This window comes from Dromiciops gliroides, chromosome 2, assembly GCF_019393635.1.
Source record: "Dromiciops gliroides isolate mDroGli1 chromosome 2, mDroGli1.pri, whole genome shotgun sequence".
Taxonomy (NCBI): Eukaryota; Metazoa; Chordata; class Mammalia; order Microbiotheria; family Microbiotheriidae; genus Dromiciops; species Dromiciops gliroides.
Genome location: NC_057862.1, coordinates 401,958,133 through 401,983,525, shown reverse-complemented (window position 1 = coordinate 401,983,525; position 25,393 = coordinate 401,958,133). Strand labels below are relative to the sequence as shown.

The window sequence follows — 25,393 nt, the reverse complement described above, 5'->3', positions numbered from 1 at the left end:
TGTTCATCTCTGTCCATGGCTGTCTAGATACATGCCATGTACTGTTGGACCAACCAACTAAATATGGTAATCCAGACCATAAGCATTCTTTATCCACTTAGTTTTTAAAAGTGTGGGTAGTCAGCTGTTCTCTTCTGAATGATTATGGATCTCATTGGGGAGTCTCTTATATTTTTTCAGGGTTTGATGTAATCAACATAATATCATGTAAACAGGAGCATCTGGAGGATCCTCCATTTTTATTTGGCTTCTTTGCTGGATACTCTTCATGAGAGTGGCTGTCATCTTTGGCAAGTACAAATTTCCCTGCTTTATGTGTTGCTTGACATTAAAAATCAGAGGGCTGTCAAACCAAATTATCTGTTTTTTAAAAAAGCATTTGATTTGCCATAGAAAGATACTATATTAAATAAGGCTCTCCTCCAATAAGATAATTTTCATGCTTGTGTATGATTGTGGTGCTTTACTGGAGCAAAGTCTTCAAGGCAGCATTTTACTTGGGCAAATCCAATGCTTTTTTATAGCCAATAAATAATAGATGAAATGGTACACTGCATTCTCCCTTTTCAGTCAATAGTGTGACTATAAAGATGAGATCTGCTGTAACGTAGGGATATGGGCTGGTAGTCATCAATACAGTCTTGGACACCTTTTCTGAAAATAATAAGGCCCACGATTCTCTTCGAAGCTTCTGCATTCCACCCCTTTTTCAGGTACCTTGCAAATCAATCCTTCAACACACTCAAAATTGTGTTGCTACCAACAAAACATGGACCATCCCTCTTAATATTTTTGGTCTATTCCAGCTCTTCTCTTCCTCTGGGCTTTCTTTAGTACCATTTTTTTTCCTTATTCATGTAGCACATGGGGAATGTGATGCTGAGAATCCAAATGTAATGGCTCCACAGCATTTGTTAGCGAAAAGAGTTCTCACCAAACACAACAGGAATGTAATCAAAGAATCAAAACAAAAACCAAAACAGGTAATATAATTAAACACATGGCTCCTGTCCAAGGAACAATAGAAACATAGTATTTGGTTATCTAGCCTTCAGGGAAAGATATCTGTGGTTCATGAAGTGGAACCATCTAATGAATATTATATTACAAGGGTCTATTTGATTTTTCTTGGCTTTTAAGAATTCAACCACAGTAAATAATTAAGAGTGCAAGAAGCCTAAGGATCCAGATGAGGTACAAACATAAGAATCAAGATGCCAAATTATAGTTACCCTTGAGCATTATGAATTCCTTTGCCCTATTCTGCAGAGAGAAGAATTTAGGCTAATAGTAAAATCAAACTTAGGAGAGAGGTATTGATGAGGGGCTAAGAATTGACTTTTGAAATGACAAGTAATGAGAAGTTATTTTCCATGTACCTCTTTCAGCTTTTAGTCTGTCCAGAATTTCATTTTTGTCTGCTAAATCAGACTTTATGGCAGTCTCCAGCTGAGCAATCTGAAGTTTAAGCTGTTGTTCTTTTAACTTCCATTGTTCTTCGTGGGTCACACTGAAGGCACTGCAATAAAACATGGGATATGTGAGGAACACTTGGAAATCCGTTTCAACAGAAAATACTAAAGAAAAAAAGCTTTTAGTGGCATAGAGACCACTGTCATCATGTCTTAGGAATTAAGTAAACATATGCTGGTCTGCTGCTGTTGAAACCAAGGCGCCTTTCTCAGGCTGCGGTTACAGAACATGAAAGAGTCTGTGGGATGAGCAAAGGAACTGGCCTTAATTTAGAGCACCAAACCCAGAGAAGTTGGCAGTGTGTAGCTTTTGTGGGACTAGGAAAGGAATTCAGATACATACTCCAGAGGAATCCACAATTCCAAACCTCAGCAATAGACAACTGACAAAACCATTTTTTCCCACATACAAATCCTCTTAACATAGAGAAAACTGATTTCCCACCTGATATTTTTTGAGTCTGTGAAACATAGAGAAATAAAGTCAGTTCTTTTCAAAACCAAAACCAAAAAGTCCTAATGTAACCACAAAATAACAGTTTTTGTACTGAACTGAAAAAGAACATTTCTAATGCTAATTAAGAAATATTGACAGAGTAATTTTCATCCTTAAAATAATAAAGCGTGTGATAAGAATAGACTATTTAAGTGGAATAAGTATTGGGTTATAAAAATGGCATAGTTACTCAACAAATGATTACTCTTCAAAATTCCTCAATATTTAGCAGTTTGAACAAGGATTAATAACTATTAAATGATTAAAAATGCTGAACAGTCAACTTAAATTTTTTCATGTGGTATCCCTACGTTAAGAAGTGAATATTCATTTTTGATAGTTGTTACCTCAAAGTAAAGCTATCTTTTCTAAGTTTTTACTGAGGTGCAAAAGGCTAAATTAGAAAAAGTACTTAATTTGGAATTAGCATTCTGGTTTAAATCCCACCTCGGCTACCTGTGTGACCTTCTGGAAATTATATTACCTAAGTTTCCTTATCTGAAAAATCAGGAAGTTAGAGGGATCTCTAAGGTTCCTTCCAGCTGTTCTAGGCTGAATAATTTTCAGTACTTTTGTCTGTTCTACTCGTGCCCAATAAATTTGTTGTACTCAAAAAAACACTATCTTGTTAAATCTGATTTTGTAATTGCAAATGAAGTAAAAGTGAGAAAAAGATATTTTATAAAAGCTACATGTTTTTGTAAATTTTTGTGCATACATATGCATGTTTTAATACTTCCAGACAAGTTTGGAATTTTTATTACAAATGAAAAATTACTTAGTGAACTCACACATTTTTAGGAAGCACAGAATTCAGAAGTCAGGGCCAAATAAACAGCATAGCTGGTTTGTTTTTGTGGGGGATGGATAATTTAAAAAGATTTGAAATAATGCTTTGAAAGACAAATGCAGTTCTCTAAACTTCTCTTTGTGTATAACAGTCTCTCATATTGCGATAAATATTTCCATCTCACATATACAACTTTCCAAAAGTAAAGAGACCTAAAATAATAACATTTTGACAATTTTATTTAAATCTGTAATTGCCTGGTCTAATTTAAAAACAAAGATCTGTGCTCAATTAAATATTAATATATAGCATGCTTCTTTACATTTCCATTTTTTTATAGAGGACAAAGCAAGATCTATTTAAAAACATATATATATATACACACACATACATATAGTTCTACTATTATTAAAAACATGTATGATCTAAAACTGAACATGATATAGGCAAAACTACATGTTAAATCATACACCAAAAATTGGAAACAGTAGTGTTCCAATAGCATTAGTACCAGCAAAAAAAATCACCAACAGCTAATCTGGCAGAAACATCAGAAGCTGTATGTGTTTAAATTAAGAACAATTTAGCAGCCTGGTTTTTCCAAACCCACAAAATACTAGTGTAAATCAGTATAAGTCAATCTGAATTTAGTCCACTGCTATCTTCCTCTCTAAATTTAGGATTACATTCCACTAGAATTTCATGAGGAATTTCTTTTGAATTTACTGTATTTCTCTATGCTTGGAGCCATCTGTGTAACTATAAATGGTGAACCACATCTGGCTCCATTTGCTTTGTAAGGGCTGTGTACACGATTAGATCTGCATATGAGAACAGTCCTTGAAAACCTTTTATTCATGAAAATGTTTTTTATATTGCCTACAGTGACAACTAGAGGAAAAAACACAATAATTGCTCTTTGTGAACACTTGGTTGTTCTGTTACACTGAAGGAGTGATAAAATATCAGGCTGTAGTTGCGCACTCACTGGCGCCTGTGGTCACTGCTTTGTCCATTGGCAATGATGGGTGAGCACAGAGTAAATAAATACATATTTGATTAGCAGCATAATAACAAAATAAAAGTTCAAGAATACCATTATTCTCCAGATTATCTCTACTAAGGATTTTTCCATTTCCTTCACATTTCTTTCCATAGAACAAATAAATTCAATTTATGTAAAGTTCAAGGACATTTAAAGATAGGGAAGCTTTTGCTTCATGTGTTCTCCAAATTAGTCCAACTAGATGACTTAATAATGCCCTATCATATGAATTAATGACATGATACTATTTAAAAAAATATGTCTGGCTATTCCATTTAATGTGAGAGAAATGATACCCAAAATGTAGATAGAGTCTGATTTTGGGAGAGAAAAAAGTGTCATATTTCATCACATTTACTCAGAATATTGCTAAGCAGCAGCAAGAGAACAGGCATTTATTCTTCATATACAGGGGAAATGGTGGGAAGGTATGGAGGGGTAAAGGGAACTGCTTAGAGTTAGGTGTTCTGAGATGCAACTAAAAAAGTGCCAGGGTCTTTTGAAATCATGTGAATCTACCACAGTGTAAAAAAACCTGAATTTCATATTTAAAAATCAAATGAATGTAATTTGCAAAACTATTTTAGCCAGTAGATACTTGGTGATAAAGAATTATATTTGTAAGCCATAAGTCCTTAAAGTTAAGCACTGCAAGTATAAAGATAAAAATAAAACCATCTCTGCCTTCAAATCACTGAGGGTAATGATTCTCTCCAGTGATTTGCCAGCATGTACAAGGCTCATGCTAACCAACAGGGGGACAGTTTTTATCTCATTAGATTATATATATATACATATATGTAAAATTTTATCTCATTAGATTATCTATCTATCTATCTACATATATGTTTTTAAATTAAATTAAAAAAAATTTTTTTTGGGGGGGGGCAGGGCAATGAGGGTTAAGTAACTTGCCCTGGGTCACACAGCTAGTAAGTGTCAAGTGTCTGAGGTTGAATTTGAACTCAGGTCTTCCTGACTCCAGGGCCAGTGCTTTATCTACTGCGCCACCTAGAGGCTCCAGATTATATATTTTTTAAACAGACTGTAAGATAAAGAAACAGTGGGAGTTTGGTGTTGTAATGATTGGAATGACGCCACCTGCTGGAAACTTACTGTAGAAGAGTTCCTCCCATGAAGTGAAGGTCCTTGAAGGCAACACCAGGAGTCTTTTCTTTGGCATCAGGAAGTGACGTTATCCAATGAGTGGTCGCCAATAAATTATAAACTTTAGCAAGAGTTAGACTTTTAAGCGTTTATTAAGGAGAATGAGAATTTGGTAAAGTGAGAGAGAAAGGCCTAGATTCCTATCTATTAAAGGGAGAGCACATTTCTAGCTCCACTCTCCACCAGCATCCCCAGAAAAGAGCATCAGACAGAGTGCTACTCTCTTCCTTCTTCCTCCCACTACCCCAACGTCACTTCCTGATGCCAAAGAAAAGACTCCTGGTCTTGCCCTCAAAGACCTTCGCTTCATGGGCGGAACTCTTCTACAGTAAGTCTCCAGCAGGTGGCGTCATTCCTACTACAGTGTAGTAGGAAAAATATTGCTGGGTTAGGATGCAGGAAGACATAAGGTAAAATCTTACTTTTGGCATTTACTAGATATGTGAACCTGGGCAAGTCACTTAACTTCCACTGCCTGAGGCAACCTGCTATGACCTCTCTATATAAATTACTTAAGGAACTGTATCTCTTTTGCATTTGGATCCCCAGTTCTCTGAGAGGCAGCATGGAGTAGAGAAGAGACAGTCAGGGCTGGCCTCAGACTCAGGAAGATCTGAATTCAAGTTTTGCCTCTGACATACTGGCTGTGTGATTCTTGGCAAATCAGATTCAGTAGTTTAGCGAAGTGTCTCAGACTAAGTCACAGAGAAGGTGATGACAGAGACTGTTGGAGTGTCCTCATCCGTGAGGTATCCACACCAAGGAAATCACAGGCCTAGTTCCCATGCCAAATTGATCTACAGTACTTAGCACTGTCTTGCACATAGTCACCGCTTAATAAGTACTTTTTCATTCATTCACTCACTGAAAAGATCCTTTTCTTTCTGTTATGCTACTGTTACAAGTGTAATACATTTATGTTCAATATATATGAGAACTTTGAACTTCCATCTCACACTATGTTGATGTTTTCTAGGTCTCACATACTGTACACATGTAGGAACTGTACTGTGCTGCCTAGAAAAATTAAAACTCAATTACTGGGGCAGCTAGGTGGCGTAGTGGATAGAGCACCAGCCCTGGAGTCAGGAGGACCTGAGTTCAAATTCGGCCTTAGATACTTAACACTTACTAGCTGTGTGACCCTGGGCAAGTCATTTAACCCCAACTGCCTCACCAAAAAAAATAAAAACAAAAACAAAAAAAACCCCTCAATTACCATTTTTTATTCTTTAAAGTAGCTAACTTGATCAGTATTATTTTATGTTAACACATAATTCCTCCACTAAATTGATCAGTAATAGGAAATAAAGAATGAATTTAGAAAGAAATAATTTTCTCCAAAAAGCTGATAAACTATATGTAAGCATGTATTTCTTCCAATAATTTGATGAGAAATAGGAAATAAAGGATGTAACTTAGAAGATCTATTTTCCCCTAATAGTTAATCAATGCCTACTGTCATCAACGTTAATACAATGCCTTATTTTCCTGTTGAAGTAACCTTGTATTCTCATAGAATGGTGGGTGTGTGTGTTGGAGGGGGAGGTAGTTTGTGGTCACAATTCTGCCAAGCCTTATTAGATGGGCTGTCCTGTTGAATGACTGTCAGCTAAAGTCCAGCTTAGCGAAATTTAGGTTCATCATCAGATGGTTGGCTTGCAAGTGATAAAATTTTGGGGCCAAAGCAACTCATAAAACAGTCTGTAACACATGTTCGGATATATATGAGAAGCAAGAATATCTACATTCATGAAATAAATCAAGTTTTTAAAAAGTATTTTGAAAAAAGTGTTATTGTATATTGAAAAGAATTAAAGTACTGGACCTTTTAGATGACTGAAATTTAATGGTGGGGCAAAATTTTGTTTCTATGATTTTCAATGAAGGATTTAATTGCTGGTCGTGTGACCCTGAACATTGTGGCAATAAGGACTGGCTATTTCAAGTAATAAAATGGAATGGCTTCTTTTGGAATATCTTGTATTGATATTATGCTTAGAGAATCAATTATTAGCATTTATAAAACATTGTTGTATTTAGACTTTAGTATACTTCTTCATGTTCCCAAAAAACTATTATTATCTACTAAGGAGACATTGTTGTTCACTGAGTGTTAAATCATTTAAAATATAATGTGCTTAATAAAAATGACAGCTTATGAAAACTGAGGAAAACAAAAAAAAATAGGGAATTATAAAATTTACCTGTTATAGAGTTTATCATAGTTTTCTTTTAAAAGTTCCTTCTCCCTTTCCAAATCATTAATTCTATCCTGTAGCTTGAATAAAAAGAAAAATAAACATTAGTTTAAAAGTATATCTGTTGATCTCCACATGGTTTTATGTTTTATTCCTGATGATTTCTAAACAGAAAATGAATATTAATTGTACCTGTTTCTTTTTAATTTAGCATTGATTTTTTTAATAGTATTAAGTAAAGGTGAAATTAAAATCCCTGTTGTAATTTAATTAGAACAATGTCGGTTTATGCAATGATTTATGCTATAACATTATTCATCTCAATTAATTTTTTATTAACTAATGCTTATTGTTAAGTTCATGAAAGCACAAATTTACTCCATCCTCTCACTCCATAAGAAGCCCAATAATATTCACTAAGCATTAATATCAAATTGTTCCATTGGCATTCCTGAAATTACAAATTTTTGGATTATGTTGCATAAAAATTAGATAAAAATTAACCTTGGTAGTCATATTTTTTCCCTTGATATTCAGAATATGCGAGAGGTTCAGGTTCTATTCTATATAGGGAAAATACTCTATGCCAGGGGTCAGCAAATTATAGCCTAACTGATCATCAAATACAGGCCCCTACCTGATTTTGTACAGCCCAAAATGGTGCTTTGGAAGAAAACATAAATGTTAAGTACAAGCAATTATAACGTTGCCTTAATTTCTTTAACATTTAGATTTCTGCGTTAGTTTGGCATCTAATTTGGATGTTTATTCACAAATATATTCAGATGTAAGAACTTTCCCCATGAACCAGAGTGCTTTAAAAATATCTCCAACAACAAAGGATAAAAATGGAACACAGTAAGATAAAAGGATTCTCTCAAGTCACAGAACTATGCAAATGGGTCTCAAGGACAAGAAGTCAATCTATTCATAGCTCTATGCTCCCTTAGAAGCAAAAAAATTTTTAACAAAGGCTATAAATTTAGTTTGTGTCCACCTGGAGATAGGGAGCATAATGCTTAAAAGAGGATAATGTTTCTAATTATTATTGCAATCAGATGAATGAAGCTTAGGTATTTCATACAACTATTGGTGTGCTGAAAAATCACACCAAATGGAAATAGCTAGATCCACTAATATAATCACTGCCCTAATTAGTTACCATCTGGACTATTGCAATGACTTCCTAATTAGTTTCCCTGTCTCAAGTTTTTTTCTTCTCCAATCCATCCTTCACATTGTTGTCAAAATGTTATTCCCAAAGCATAGGTCTGATCATATTACTCTCTTAAGTGGTTACCTACTGCTTCTAGTATAAAAAATAAAGCCTTTCACAATTTAGCTAGTCTACCTTATTAGACACCAATACCTTCAACACCCTAGTTCTAGTCAATCAATAAACATTTAACAAACACCTATTATGTGCTGTGAGAAAATAATTATTAATAATGGATTTCTTGCGGGGGGGGGGACCCAGAGATCAGTTTTTTAGTGCTTTTCTTGGACTCATGGGATCAAACTACACCTAAATAATGGATTTTGCCTTAAGCAACTTCAGTGAGGGTCTTTTACATACTTTTCCTTTCATCTGTAGAATTCATTTTAATGAAGACCATCTTCAAATCATGTCCACCAATGGAAGTGAATGATGCTAACCAATTAGCTTTGACCAATGTATAATGACCTGGGAAGAGGCCAGGAAGGCTCTTGGCTCTCTCTTTTAGGACAGGTCTGAACTCTCATGGGTCTCCTTTGTCTCTCTGGGAGACAGCATGGTTCTTATTTATTTATTTATTTATTTTTTGCAGGGCAATGAGGGTTAAGTGAATTGCCCAGGGTTATCCAGCTAGTAAGTGTCAAGTGTCTGAATCCGAATCTGAACTCAGGTCCTCCTGAATCCAGGGCTGGTGCTTTATCCATTGCACCACCTAGTTGCCCCCAGCATGGGTCTTTTGGGGTTTTTCTCCTGTTTGCGCTAATTGGCATGCTGAAGTTCTCTTGCTTTCTTTACCATGTGACCTGAGACCATGAGAAGTTAGGGAGAATCGTGATCAATCCTTTACTGGTGTATAATATTAATAAATTAATAATAATATGCTTACCCCAAACTGGTATCTATACCAATAACAATTTCATTAAAAAAAAAATACAATGCTAAGCACTGTGTTACAAACTAGGGATACAAAGACATAAATGAGATAATCCTTTTCCTCAAGGAGCTTACAATCTATCAGAGCAGACATATGATATATGGATATGGATAATATTTATATAGCACTTATGTCAGCTGGTTGTGTAGTGGATAGAACACTAGGTTTGGAGTCAGAAGGATCTGAGTTCAAATCTGGCCTTGGACCCTTACTATCCGTGTGACCCTGAGTAAGTTATTTAATGCCCTATTTGCCTTAGTTCCTCATCTGTAAAATGGGGACACACTGGAAAAGGAAATAGCAAACCACTCCAGTATCTTTGCCAGGAACACCCCATGAACAAACACATAGAGTTGGACACAAGTGAACAGCACAACAGGCACTGTGTTAAGTACTTTACAAATGTTATCTCCTTTGATCCTCACAACAATCCTGGGAGGTAGGTGCTATTGTTATTCCCATTTTACATATGTTGAAGCTGAGGCAGAGGTTAAGTGACTCGCCAAGGTCACAAAACTAGTAAGAGTCTAAGGCTGGATTTGAATTCAGGTCTTACCGACTCTATCCACTATACAGCCTTGGCTGCCTCCTATTTTGTTTATAAATACATACAAAATAGAAACTTGCACAAAATAAAGACAATGGTCTCCAACCTAAAAAATATTATGCCAAACAGCTATTCCTATACACAACATTGTATTTTCTGTCTACGCACTTTTGCAAAGGCATGTACTGTGCATGTCCCACAGCCCTAGAACATACTACCTCCTCATTTGTCTCTTCCTTCAAAAGTTCCCTCAAGTACCATATCCCGTTATGTGAGGGCTTCTGATTCACCCTGACTGCTTGTGCATCCTCAAATGACTATTTATTTAATATGTGTATGTTTTGTTTCTTCTGATAGAAGGTAAGTTTCTTAAGGCCAAGTTCTATTTCTTTTCCCTGTATTTCTAGAGCCTTGCACATAATAAGTACTTAATACTTACTATGCAACTGATAGAACATAACGATGTTCAGAGGATTCTATTGGGATTCTTTTGCATCACAAATTACAGATGAGGCAGTTAAGTCCCATAATTTGGACTTCAGTTTCAAAATGAAAGGGTTGCTTTCAAGTCAAGTATCTTAAGTGAAAAACTGACCAAATCAATTGAAAAGTAGCATTTACTAGCATCTGTTACGCCACAATTCATTCACTATTCCCAGTACCATACACATAGCTTATAAGTTTTTGGGGGAGAACATTTTCTCATGGAGGCAGGATGGTACAGTGGAAAACTCAATGGACTTGAAAGCAGAAGAGTTGAGTTTGAGTCATTGCTTTGATTCCTACTAGGGATATGACTATAACCTCTTTGAGTCTCAGTTTTTCATTTGCAAAATTGGGTAATAGGACGGCTCTTATTTATGTACCTCATGGGTTTGTTGAGAGCAAAGTACTTTGTAAATTGTAAAGTGCTATTAAATTTGTGTATTTATCATAGTATCTCTGCAGCTTTTTCTTGATCTTCTCAAAAGAGTTACTGACAAGCTTTTAAGTGAATATGCTGACAGCATTTTCTGGCTCTTACCTCCCCTATTTTTTTTTCAACAAAGCTCTTAGATTGTAGTTGTTTTTCAAGACTGAAGCACTTTAAACGATGTTCTTTGAGCTGTAGATTGAGTTCATCTCCATTTGCCAATAAGGCATCATTGCTGGCTTTAAGATGTCTTTGCTTCTATAATGGGAAAAGAAAATATTTTAAAAATATTGGCCAATTAAGCTTTGATTAATCTCTCAATAGTCTTTTAATAATTCTACTTTTTAAGGTCAAACTAAGTAGTTCACTACTAACACAACATATAATGCATAGTTACACTCTTGACCTAAGATTTGTCTTGAAGAAGTAATTGTCAGGTCATATTAACATTGGTTTGATATACAAAAAAGTGTTTTTCTCTAGCTTTATAGGTTTAAATTTTAGTTTTGATGAAAGTGATGAATAAATGCATTGACTTCAGCAATAAAATTATTTTTCTAAGGTTAAACATGGTGTCTAAAAATGGTGCTTTAATGAACAAAAATAAGTGGTTGACCCTATATAGATATCTTAACTAAGAAGATTTGCTGTCATATTTGCCATCCTATTAATAAAACCAGTTTTAGATGTTGAACTTTTGATTCAAATATAATTTCAATTCACTGTGGAAGATACAGAAATAAGATAATTTTTTTTATCTTATTCATCACGATGCGTTAATTTTATTCTAGAATAGTAAAATGTCACATACTTTTGAAAGAAATATAAATGTTGACTAAAATGAATGAGCATACCCTAAATTGACTAAGTCAATCTCCATAATGTCTTACTTGTTATTAAAAAACACTAATTTTTCAGTAGAGCTTCAATATTAAGCAGATGTCATTTAGAAAAGAATTTGGCAACCAAGCTCCTTGTTTTAGGTCAATTACATTTACTCTTGGCACAATTATAAAAACTATCTTCTCCACTTAATGTTTTTAAGTGAAGACCTCACTTTATTAATGGCACAAATCATTCCAGTGTCCCTATATGCTTTAACATTTATCAAAAGAGATATATATGGTATGATAGGGGATGTATAGTGAGTACTTATTGTCAGCGCTTAATAAGATACTTGGCAAGGGTGCTAAATTGAAAACTAAGCAATTAAAAGATAACTGAAAGCAAAAAAAAATTGTGAGGTCCTTTCTCAGTTTCTTATTTTTAAAATTCATTCCAGGTTACATGTATTTTCAGTTTTCTCCTGATGTGTAGATATTTTTGTCATACCTTCTCTAATGTGTTCTTTCCTTCATTTATGTGCAAGACAGCTTTTGGCATTTTGAGACATCCCTGCCTGATTTTAGAATAGAGAATATGATACAATTTATGAGGACATCTTAACACTATCTATGTTAATGATAAACTGTAGCTTCAGAAGACCTGTATTTTGCCTTAATTTACTGCTTTCCCTGTCTCCAAACTTCAAAAGTAGTGCTGCTTGATATGAATTCTGATCACCTGGAAGGTTTTGGTGTTTATATTTCCATAATTCATGTTAATTATTCAGTTTAAATAAATAAAAGTAGTCTTGCACATTCTGGTGGGGTCAAATTTCTTATTAAACCAACTACTGGGTATAAGAATCCCAAATATGTGCATTACTAGAGAAGTTTATCCTTGAAACAAACACTGTTAGAACTGGATGATCTACTAGTTAATTATGTAGTGAAATTAAGGAGTTAACACCAATGATAATGGCATATAATTAAAGTAGCTATCAAATTATCCTTATTTTTGATAAATCAAAGCTATATCAGGAAAGTTTAGAATTGATTTTGGGGATAAACACATGTTCTATACTTTTAAAGCTATGCACTCATAGGCAATTCAGATATATAGAGTTAAAATGAAAATCCTTGTAAGTCTCAGATGACATATAATACATCTCTTTATTGTTCCACTCACTATACTGACAGAGAGGAACTCCATATTTCCCAATTCTAAGAATAACAGGTTTTTACATATTTAGGTTTTAAGTCATAAACAACAAATATAATAGAAACTCAAGCAATTGAAGGCAGATATTTTGAAGGTTATTGGGTTTTTGTGTGTGTACGTGTTAAGGACAACTAACTAGCACAACTTGTGAATGCCGTTTTGATAATCTGTATTATTAATACATTATCATATAAAAGCAAAATACCTCCCATTATAACAGTACCTCTTGAAGTTGGATATATTTTCCTTCCATTACTGTAAGGGCATTACTTTTCTCCATAAGCTGCTTGTTAAGTTTGATCAGTTCCACATTTTCCCGAATGTTTGACCTTCACATTTAAAAAAGGGGAGGGGAGAACTCAAGGTAAAGTATATGATAGAATAAAAATTTTCTTCTTAGAAAACTTAAACACACTTGTAAACTGGTTTACTATGACATTATTTCCATAATTATACAGCCTTTTAAGGGAGATCTAACCTATGATTTCATTAGTATAATTCCCTATATTCCTTATACATAGATAGCAATTAAAATTTACCTAATAGTTGTTCTTAATATTTATTTTATAGATTTTAAATGATTCCATAACTTTTTAAAACATGGAATGCATATAATATTTTGCATGGAGATGTTTATAACACTAATATTTTAGTACACAAAAAAGATCTCTAATACTTTTCTCCCTAGATGAAGAATTTGTTTTGCAATATAGTCTAGTCATCTTCTCACCACTACCCAAAATAGAGGCTGTCACAGGATTACCATTTATTGGGGTTTCCTCTTGGAACCTAAACTTTTCTAAATATTCAAGAAAAGTGACCTAGCATTTTGTACTAATAATGCCCTAAGACTGGCATCTAAATAAGTTGCAGATGTGCTGTTGGCTGTATGAGATCATTTAACATCCACAGGGTATATAGAAACCCTATATGCTCCAATCCTATTTTGTATTTTCCCTACCGAGATTAAAGCAAACACAGAATTGTACAGGAAGATCTTGTAAAGGTTAATCACAGATCTAAATGAATACCTGTTTTCAAAAGACACATACACATATGGACCAGGAAAGGTGACCTAATTAAATTTGTTTTATATCTAAAAGTATTTGAGAAAAAAAATATATAACTAAAATTTGGCCTACATTTTTAAACAAAAGAAATATATTTTAAAATGGAAATATTAGTTTTCCATTTGAAATGCATAATTTTTCTTCTAAAATTTATCTACTGTACACATATTGGAAAAATTGTCACAATGCCATACTGGAACCAGAAAATAGACTACAAAGCTTACACATCTGTAAACCAGCTGAGGACTTGAAATACTTAATTTTCCTCTTTGATATTTGAAAGTTCATTGTGTTTTGGCATTGGCCAGTTAGTTGTCCTTACAAAGAAGATAAACAAGCCCAAGAATCTCAGTTTTAGGCCAAGGTGTAGCCTTAACACACTATTAAGAGTCTAACACTTCTTATTTAGTAGTTCAGCAATATATATTTAATAATATTTTCACAGTTATTTAACAAACTCCTCTGCCTCTTCACCTAATGAAAACTGACATCATGGAGAGGCAATACTAGTTAGAGAGTAAGGTTCAATAGCAGTATGATCCAGAACTTTCAATAAAGCCTAAAGCAAAAATTCACAAATTTCCTGTGAAAACAAAGAAAGCTAAATACTTTTTTAATGTTTTCCAGAATTATTAGGTTTGTTTTCTCTACAATAACATTTTTATTGGTAACCCCTAAGAAAACTATAGTATCCAAACTGGGTAATATTTAATCTGTTAACATTTTTAGTTTTTCTAATTTTTTTCTTAATTTTTAATGTGTTTGAAAACCTAACTATAAGATTCAGAAATACATAATCTTTACTAATTAAAAAATGTTGCTTTATAGTCACAACAGAAACAAAAGGAGTTATAGGAATAACAATAGCTAACATATTACACTTTAAGGTTTGAAAAAGGTTTTACTTAAATTACACAATTTGATTCTCACAATAACTTTGTGAAGTACATACTATAGGTGTTACTTATCCCCATTTGAAAGATGAGGAAATGGAAACTTAGAGAGATTAAAGTGATATAGTCAGAGTTACTCAGCTAGTAAGATATGAAAGCAGAACTCAAACCAGGATCTTCTGGACTGAAGTTCACAATCTTACCACTCTGCTTTCCTGCCTTTCACTTGAATATACCTCATCACCTCCCCCACTCCCTAACCCAGTCACATTTAGTTTCTATAGAGTCATAGGAATATTAGTAAAGTTTGACATTTGTCGCTTTGTAGTGTACAAAGTGCTTCACATATGCCACTTATTCAATCTGCACAATAATCCTGCAAGAATTTTTATTCCAAGCTCACAGTTGAAGAACTGATTCTCAAAGAACTGAAGTGACTTGCTCAAAGCCATGTAGCTAGTAAGAATTGCTTCTGAGGTTTGAACCCAGGTCCACTGGGTCTGAATCAACTATTTTTTTTTTTAGTGAGGCAATTGGGGTTAAGTGACTTGCCCAGGGTCACACAGCTAGTAAGTATTAAGTGTCTGAGGCTGGATTTGAACTCAGGTCCTCCTGAATCCAGGGCCAGTGCTCTATCCACTGCGCCACCTAGCTGCCCCTGAATCAACTATTTTTGTTAACTATAATTACTTTTTTTTTTACAGCAGGGAAATAGGCACAACATTTTAGAAAGTTTTAGTACTTCAGCTATATTGCTCTACCGATAGTAGATATTTAATGCTTGTTGGTGAATTTGTCCTAGATGAAAATAATATAAATAATATAGTTTAAAAACCATTTCACTTGGAAATAAAATATATGAACGTTTAATACAGCTATTCTGGGAAAAGTACAAAACAAATATGTTGAATCCTTCAAAGCCTGAGGTGCTTTGGGAAAAAAATAATTTTATAGGTTTGAATTACAATATTAATTGCTGAATGTATGTATTTTTGCCACAAAAGTATGAAAATATGGCTTCATTTGCACTCTAAGGATTTCTAGTTGAAAGTATTAAACTGATTACATTACACATGGGGTATCCCAAGTCTCAGTGCAGTTTTAACCCTTAATTTAAAACCACACTATGACTTTTTGGGACACCCTATATTTAAAGTTGAAATCAATGTAATAACCTAGGCTCATATTTATGTGAATTTGAGGCCTGGGGAAAATCACATACAGTATCATATTCTTTATGTCCCACACCCAAGATTTTTATAGCACTAAAATCTGGTTAACATGAAGGGCAGTCTTGAAAGGAAAAAAGATAAAGAGAAAATTCAGTTAAATGTGTATTTAAGTTTCTATTAGATGTAATAATATCAAACATTTATACAGCACTTTAAGGATCACAAAGTGCTTTATAGACATTTCGTTTAAACTTGATATCAACATTTTAAGGTATAAAGATATATTAAGGTACAGGCATTATCTTCATCTGACATATGGAGAAATAAGGGTAAGATTAACATGGCCAGAGATGACATCTGTTGAACTAGTATATCACTAAATTTATATGAACTCTAGTTAATAGCTAAAGCAGTACCTTCCAATCCATTCCAAAATAAATAGGATGAGAATATCACATAGACTTACAGCATTCCTCAGAAGGAAAGAATAATACATTTAAAAAAATCTTATTTATCTATGTATAAAGATGAATTGTAATGGAGAAATTTCAGTTGTGGAGAATTTTTTTAAAAACAGATTAAGTGTGTGGTAATTTTTTTTAATGAAATTTCAGTTCTCAGTTATTTCAACATGACTTTTGAAAATGCTATGAGCAATTATTACTTGAAGGATTATCTACTTGCAAAATGTAGTTTTTCCTTTCTTTTTTTCTCTAGAAGGCAGGCATTGATGATTAAGTGTGCCCAAAGTATCTAAAACTATGAGAATAGCTATTTGCCCAGCTCTAAATTCAAAACAAGCTGAATTAAATTAGATTTTATATTGAAAAAAAAAGTTACAGACTAACAACCTGTAAGCCAAGTTTCTCTCTGATAATCTGAAACAGTCAAGTTAAAAAATTCTAAAAAAAGTAACTTCTATTGGGAACATTGAAAAACACTTGACTATAGACTAGCTTTGCTACTGGGTGCAACAGTAATAAAAAATGTAATTCTTACTATATATAGTCTACAAGATGAAAGCTAAAGAAGCAATACTTTTATTCTTTCAAATGACATAAAAGAAAAAAGGGCCTTCGGCGTCATATGCTTTAAGAATGCTGTTATAGTTGGACCGTATGTCTACAAGACCTGGATTTGTTAGACTGAGTTATGAATGCCACACAGCCAATGCCATTTAGTAGAGGATGCTTTAAGGACACACTGAATTAGATATTAAAAAAGAGTAGTCTTTTTAAAAATAACTGTATCAGGCTAAGTAAGTCCAAAAAATACAGTTGAAGTCTCCCTCTCTCAAGAAACGAAACAAAACATCTATTTGCTTATCTGTGTGTGGTTCATGTTATTTTCCTCTAACAAAATGAAAACTTCTTAAGAGTAAGAACTATGACAATGTTTATTCCTACCACTTAGTACAGTATCTAGGACAAAGTAGCTGATTTTTAGAAAATCTTTGTTGAATTAGATTGAAATCCGTGGCTGTCGTCAGTGATCAAATGTCTTACTATCTCTGCACATCAATGAAAGCTATACATAGACTAGCTTACCCAAGGTTGCTTTTAGCCTTAATGAATTTACCATAATGTAATCTGGGAAAGTCCATTTGAAAATGCAATGGTTTTACCCATTACAGATGAAATAGGGTCCTTCTTTGACTTGGAAGTTTCATAAAGGGGTAATGCTTTATTTAACACTCATCTCCTGACTCATAGGAATCCAATGTATTTTGGCAAATGTATAAGTCCAACATTGGTTGCTTTCACTATCTATCAACTTGGGAAAAAGTAGGCTGCTTCTCTTGACTCCGCATATGCACACAAAATAACATGAAAGGACATTTTCTTAAGGATGTTTGGGAAAGTTTTATCAGTTTCAGAAAGAAGGAAATCAAATGAACAAAGACAAATCCTGGCTTCTCTTCCTTCATATCCAATCTTGAATGGAAAACATGGAACTTATTTAAATAAGTTTCCTTTATCTGAGAAATTCCAAAGTTTCAGCTTTGCCTATATCCTCATGCACACTGTAAAACTTGCAGTTAATTTTGAGAGCTTTTCAGGGTTTATATCAAACTCTACAAAAATGTGTCAAAAGCTGAGATCTTAGCAAAGTCCTAACTAAGTGAAATACTTCAAGAACAAAAGAGAAAAAGATTTTGATTTTTAGGATTTTCACCAGGCCAGTTCCTAAGTTATTAATAACACTGATTTAGTGCTTAAGTTGGCACTTATGATGAATTTTTAAAAGTTAAAGTGGAAAAGAAAAGCATCAAAGTGAACTTTTTAGTGCCAGATATAGATAGCTCAGATCACAGTCACATCCCCTGTCAGAAGATAATGGCAGATCTGATCTTATTAGTAAGGATGTGAACAAGAAAGGGGATGAAGGGAGTTTTGGTAAATAATCTTTCTTACTCCCCATACATATAGAAGCAAGTTCTCTTCTATGCAGGTCTAAGATAATGTTCTTTCCATAAAGTGAATGAATAGATTCATAAGCAAAAATTTCTAAGTTAGCCATTTGTCAGACATTATGACACAGATATGATTTTTAATCAAGAGGATGAACAAGCTAGGATTTCTTTTTAAAACCAACTAATTATATGTTTGATGAGAACAATATTCTCATATTTGAAAACTTCACAAAAGGTAAAATCCTCCTGATTTATCCTGATCACATACATAACTGTTTTACATTTAGTTTAGGGTCTCCTAGTTTAATAAGCAGAAAATGTACATTTTTATATGTTTAAATTTTAATATGAATTTTTGTTCAAAACAACACAGACATGCAGGCTACTTGTAAATGATACAAGATTTTAAACTAATGAGGCATTATGTAGAACATATGCAAAAATCACAACTTGGTCTTCCCAAATAGGCCACAACAACAGGAAAAAACATGATTTTAATAAAAAGGAGCAGCACTGGGCTCTTACTTCAAAGCAATTAAAGGCTTTGAATAACCAAAAGTTTATGTCAAGCTGATGCCAAACCAAACTGGTCTATTAAACACATACTATGAAGGGTTTCTGTAATATTCCCTGAAAAGGCTCTCTGCCATAAATATCAGGCAATACCACTCTGAAGATTACAACTACATTAAGTTCATGTTTGGAACATGGCATCTAACATCCAGATCAGACTTCTAGAATTTCAAATCTGAAATAATGCATCCGTAAAAAAGAAGTTTAAATATGTTTTTTATTTTGTGATATTTCTCTACAGTAAATTATACCAAGTTTTATATTCTCCCTAACATTATTTCTACAGTTTTCCATTAGTTAAAAAAATTGCTGTTACCCATAAAATATCAAAATACATGTAAACATATGGGGGAAAAAACTCTGAATCACTTCTAGTAAGTTATGTCTTTAGTTTTCACTACTGTATCCCAAGTAGGCACACCATTCATCACAAGTATCTTTAATTTCTGACAAATATAGAAATAAAATCTTTCTAAAGTTTGTGAGGCAAGAAATAAATTCAGTATTCACCTCATGTAGGCAACTCTGGGGAATTTACAAGTCCCTGTAACCTTTAAGTTTCATTTTAATCTAGTATTCTGCTTAGTGAAAAAACAAAAACAAAAACCCAATACCATGTGCTAAAGTGATAGCTGAGTACATGGTACTCAGTTCTTTCAATAGGCCTTTTAATATTTAAAAAAATGTTTTTTAAAAGAACATCTACATTTATATGTCTGTATCTCATTCTCACAATGTAAGTAGTAGTATCAAAGTCTATCTTGCTCTATTTTATCTAACTACTCTTTCTCAGTCTTCTTTGCTGGATCTTCATCCAGGTCACATCTGATAACCATGGGAGTCTGGCAGGGCTTTGTCATGTACAGTGGCAGATTAGAAACAAATAGGGACAGGGAGTCTGGCAATATGAGTTCTAGCACCAGTTCTGCCACAAATGGCCTGTGACACCTTGGATGATTTGCTAAACCTTTCTGTCTTCTCTTTTACAAAATATGGTGGCTATATTGGATGTTCTCAAAGATCCATTTCATTCAATATCCTATGAACCTATGATCTGAGTCTACAACTCCCCATTTTCATGCCTTAATTTCCCTAGGAAGATAGCAATTACATAGCATGTTAATGGTAGCTCACTGCCCATCAGTAATTGTAACAGGCTCAAAGTAAAGCCAAACAACATTATGAGTATAAATAAAAATCTGAACTTTACACAGGAAAATTCAGATTAGTCAACAAAACATAATGCATGGGGGGCAGCTAGGCAGCACAGTAGATAAAGAAAGCATTGGCCCTGGATTCAGGAGGACCTGAGTTCAAATCCAGCCTCAGACACTTGACTAGCTGTGTGACCATGGACAAATCACTTAACCCTCACTGCCTTGCAAAACAAACCAAGAAATAAACAAACAACAACAACAACAACAACAAAACAATTCATGATAATGCATTATATAATAATTGTGACTGCCATAGGTAGAGATTTATATTTTCTAGATACCTTTGGTCTGTTGCTTGCTGTTCTCGAAGTTGTAAAAGGGATGCCTCATGCTCATTTTCTTTTCTCCTCATCTGAGTTTTCAGCACCTCTGCTGTGTGCTCCAGATCTAGTATCTGGTCTCTTTGTGTTTCAACCAAAGTTTCTCTAAAACATAGGAATATCTTCAATGAAACACTGTTGTCTGGAGAAAAAACTTTAAAATCAATGCTAAGATATTATGTTGAAAGGAAGAAAATGTAGATCTCTTGATTCAAATGTCTTCATGCACAGGTATGTAGTAAGTCTAAAAAGAAACACTAATAGGCTGAAAATGTACACAAGATATACTTTTATCATATTCATCAAGGGACTGAACTCTGGTTTAATTCATTAAAATATATGAAAATAATCAGTTCAAGTTAGAATTACAAAGTAAGAATGAAAAAGCATAAAATGATTATTTTGTTATCTAGCCAGATTGTAACCAGAATAGCTGGGTTTTACGATATTTCTAAGAAGCTCAAGAAACAGAGATGGTCTAGATCATAGCAGATAAGGAACTAGAGACATAGGCCTTCCATGGCAAATTCTCTGCTTCTAGATGTTTGAAATGTAAATGTAGGTGCTGGAAGCAAAAGTAAATATGAAGAGACCAAAATTTATAGACTAGCTAAAAACAACTAGAATCTTAAGTACGTAGCAGGAGCTCAAGAAATACTTTTTTAATGAATTTTAAAGTTTTCCCCCTCCAGCCATTATAAGGGGGTCACTGTCTAGAGAGAGATGATTTAGATTATACTAACTTCATTTTGCTTGGTGAAGCAGAGTTTTAATCTATCAGGTCCATTCATACCTTTTCTTAGGCCTTTTGCAACTGTTTTCCTATACTGTATGATACTTTTGAATTCCTTTGCTTCTTTTCTTTTTTTTGGTAAGGCAATTGGGGTTAAGTGACTTGCTCAGGGTCACACAGCTAGTAAGTGTCAAGTGTCTGAGGCCGCATTTGAACTCAGACCTTCCTGAATCCAGGGCTGGTGCTTTATCCACTGTGCCACCTAGCTGCCCCGAATTCCTTCTCTTCTAAATGTCATCTTTTGTCAATATGGAATAGTCTTTGCATATGTTATGTGTGTTTGAACATAATGAATAATAATAAGTAACAATTATATAGCATTTTAAGGTTAAGAGAGTCCTTACAAAAATTCTCTAATGTTATATTCATAACAACCTTTTGAGGCAGGCGCTATTAATATCATCCCCATTTTGCTGATGAGGAAACATAGGCAGGTGGAAGTTAAATGTAAGTTTCTGAGGCTGAATTTGAATTCAGATCTAACCAACTCCAGGTCCAGTACCCTTTCTACTGCACTCCTTAGTTGTAGTGTCTTCTTGTTAGACTATAAATGTTTTAAAGCCCCAAAGCTATAATTAATTAAATTCTCTAACAGCCATAATAGGAGGTAATAATAATAATTACTAACTTTTATACAGCGCTTGAATATTTAAGTGCTTTACATATATTATCATTACATGCATTTATGGTTGAAAGGAACTTAAAAGGTAATCTAATTCAACATCCAAGATCTTCTGTTCTCTTCTGTGCATTAAAAAAAAAAAAAGTTTCAATGGCCTTTTGGGAGGGCATCATTATTGCTAACGCTGCCTCTCTACAATTCTATCTATTCCTTTAAAAACACTGAAGGAAAAATAGTCAACCAAAATAAATACATATAATGGCCCTGTTTAAAAATGTGTGCCTCTTTCTGTACCTTAGAATCTACCATCTTTCTATTAGAGGGTGTGTGATTTGGGTTTATTCTAAGTCCCTTGGAGACATGGTTGGTCATTACATTAATTAGCTTTCTCAAGTTTTTCAAAGTTGGTTTTCTTCAGCTAAGTTCATTAAAGAAGTATTTATTGACCTCCTACTACATACTCAGGATTCTGGCTATCTTCAGCTAGTCTATAAGCTCAGGCCCTTTCATGTCACTACACTGAGCAGAAAACTGGCCATAGATGACCTATGTCTCCACAGTTCCTTATTGTTTATGATTGGACCATCCTTGTTTCTGAAGGTTCATAGAAATATTGTGAAACCTAGATATTCTAGTTATAATTTATGGTTAGATAACAAAATATCTATGGTATGCTATTTGAGTCTAACTTCAAGTGATTATTTTTGTAACTTTATGATCAAAGGCCACTTTAGTAGAAGGCAAGGCACTACAAATAAGTCAAATTATTTTTTGAGGACTATTATCTACTGAAGGCATGTTATTATCCTGAGATATTTTCTCCCTTTATTCTATATTCATCCAATGTAAATCTCAAGAACTGCTTGACAATAAGAATGTGACACTGACTATGATTCATTGCCAGTTAATTTGAGAGGTTTTTTGAAATGAAAAAGTGATGTGAATGTAGTAGAATTAAAGTTCTGAAATAAAAATATGAAATCTTACATATTGGAAATATATCATAAAACTAAAGGCTAAAGCCATATGTGCCATTTAATTCCATGCTGCTGAGACACAGCTCCTTTGCCACCAAAAGAGCTAATTAAGTCAGGATCTAAAAAATGTATCTACATTTTCTTTGGCAAGAGAATACCGACTCTGAAGCTTATACTATTCTAAATGATTGGGATTTATGCTGTTCCCTTGGGGGGAGGTGGATTGGATTATACTAAGAGTACCTGTTCTTTAAATCTTTCAGTCAATGAAGCTGGATATTTTTCTCATTTTATTGAATATACCAAATATCTATTCTTATTTGCCACAGAATTATGGTAATATTTATGGTTATGGTAATATTTAAACTAATTTAAAAAATCTGGTCTTAGAAATTAATGTTAAAATTTTTTCTCCATAATGAATGAAAAGTGTACATACAAAGCTTTTATTTCTTCTCTTGCTTCTTGAAGTAAACGTTGTTTAAATCCCGTAGGTGAGGGTTGTGGAGTTCCTACCCTTTCTGCATCTTGTAATCTTGTTCCTAAAAATATATGACAAAATTCAGTTTACTAAAGTGCTTTTAATAGATACAAGCCCTAAAAAGGCAGGTATACATTTTGGTTGTCTATAATATTGACGTGGATAATTAAATCAGGAACAACAATGAGTTTTTTGTCGTACAAAATACAGAATCAGATACCATATTTCTCCAAAGGGATTGTTAGATCTCAAACAGTTGAAATTACATAAAACAGTGGCATGTATCATGTAAATCATAAACAAATTCTGTTGTAAAAACTGAATTACCTAGAAGTCATTAGATTCAAATTATATTTAGAACTCCTGGAGTAAAATCTGATGTTTATAGAATAAAGTCAAGGATCAAGGAAAAGGAAACATCTCTACTTTTTTTTGTTAGTAATAATCTGGGTAATTAAAACAAAGGGCGGGCAGTTAGGTGGCGCAGTGGATAGAGCACCGGCCCTGGAGTCAGGAGTACCTGGGTTCAAATCCGGCCTCAGACACTTAACACTTACTAGCTGCGTGACCCTGGGCAAGTCACTTAACCCCAATTGCCTCACTAAAAACAAACAAACAAAAAACAAAAACAAAGGGCAACTAGGTGGTGCTGTGGTTAGAGCACTAGGGTCTAACAGGAAGTCAGGAATATCTGAGTTCCAATGTGGCCTCAAACACCTATAGTTATGCAACCCTGTGCAAGTCAGTTAATCTTCAGTTTCCTCATCTGTAAAATGAGCTGGAGAAGGAAATGTCAAATCACTTCAATGTTTTTGTCAAGAAAACTCCAAATGTCCAAAGAGTCTGACATGACTGAAATGACTGAACAAGAACAAATTAAGATGAAAGAAGGTTGTTTTATCTTGGAGTATAGAGAATGGACATGAATTAATTAATAATATTATTGCTTTTTAATGTTAGTGTTAAAATTTAAATAAAAATTCTTAAACATATCTTGCTTGAAAGCAAAAACCACATGAAAATCCATATTTACATGAAAGATTAATCATGGAGTTATTTGTTTTATAAAAATAATTGTCAACTTTACCGAATAATTCACAATTGAATTCCTTTCAAGAGGAAACTCCCTTCTTGTATGTAAAATATGATTGAGTTAACCCCCCCAAAACTTATACCACTTTTTAGAAATCCATCATCATGGAAAATTAGTCACCCTTTTACTTACATACTACATCTTTTAGTCTTGTTTCTGAAATTTGAAATGAATAAAATATAGACTAGAAATTATTCAACTGTTGTACAAATTCTTTTTAAATTAAATCATTTATTAATGAACTAACCACAGAGCATACTAGAGATGTGTAAGCTTACAATGAAATTGAATGGGTTTTGAAAAGTTCATTTTTCAACAAATTATAAAATACTAAACTTATGGAACTTTCACCTGTTTTTATTAGGTACTAAGGATTTATTTATATATTATTATAAAAAATGATTTCAAATAATGAAATAAATGACTTTCTTACACCAAGTATTAGTCTCACTAGATTGCCATTATTATTAGTTTAGCAACAATTCCAAATTTTTTCCTAAGCAAATTATGCTATCAGTGGATACTATAAAAATCATTTTTAAATGGATATCTGTACTGAACAAGGCTTAACATGACCTACTTAACAGTGAAATAATTGCCCGAAAAGCTAAGAATTCTTAAAATATACAAAGTTTAGGAAAATGTTCTAATTAGTTCATTTTACTTTAATATTTCAATTGATTTGTGATCTCATCATAGACACCAACACATCTTTGAAGTCTAATCACTGGAATTTGTGTCTCTAAGTACTTCACAAAGGATTCATTAATTCATTAGCCACATTCCTATAGTCTTTTTCATTTTATGGGTAGCAGTAGAGCACTCAAGTGTTCATATAGTATCTTCTTGTCATGTGACTAGTCTACTTCCTTTTTTTTTGTTCAAACATTTCCTCAATGATATTCCTCATTCTACTTTTTGCATGTAAGTTATCACTGATAATAT

At 33.5% G+C, this 25,393-nt stretch overlaps 1 protein-coding gene across 4 annotated transcripts in view; it reads right to left on the bottom strand.

Moving 5' to 3' along the window:
- Positions 1 to 25,393, bottom strand: part of RPGRIP1L (RPGRIP1 like) — a 131,618-nt gene that overhangs the window by 90,595 nt on the left and 15,630 nt on the right. For all 4 annotated transcript variants that reach the window (XM_043988469.1, XM_043988472.1, XM_043988468.1 and 1 more), the window contains exons 6-11: positions 23,314 to 23,416; positions 20,444 to 20,587; positions 13,048 to 13,153; positions 10,893 to 11,039; positions 7,178 to 7,251; positions 1,380 to 1,519 (exon numbers count right to left, since the gene is read on the bottom strand). In XM_043988469.1, coding sequence (XP_043844404.1) covers positions 1,380 to 1,519; positions 7,178 to 7,251; positions 10,893 to 11,039; positions 13,048 to 13,153; positions 20,444 to 20,587; positions 23,314 to 23,416 — 714 coding nt within the window. The remainder of the gene's footprint in view (positions 1 to 1,379; positions 1,520 to 7,177; positions 7,252 to 10,892; positions 11,040 to 13,047; positions 13,154 to 20,443; positions 20,588 to 23,313; positions 23,417 to 25,393) is intronic.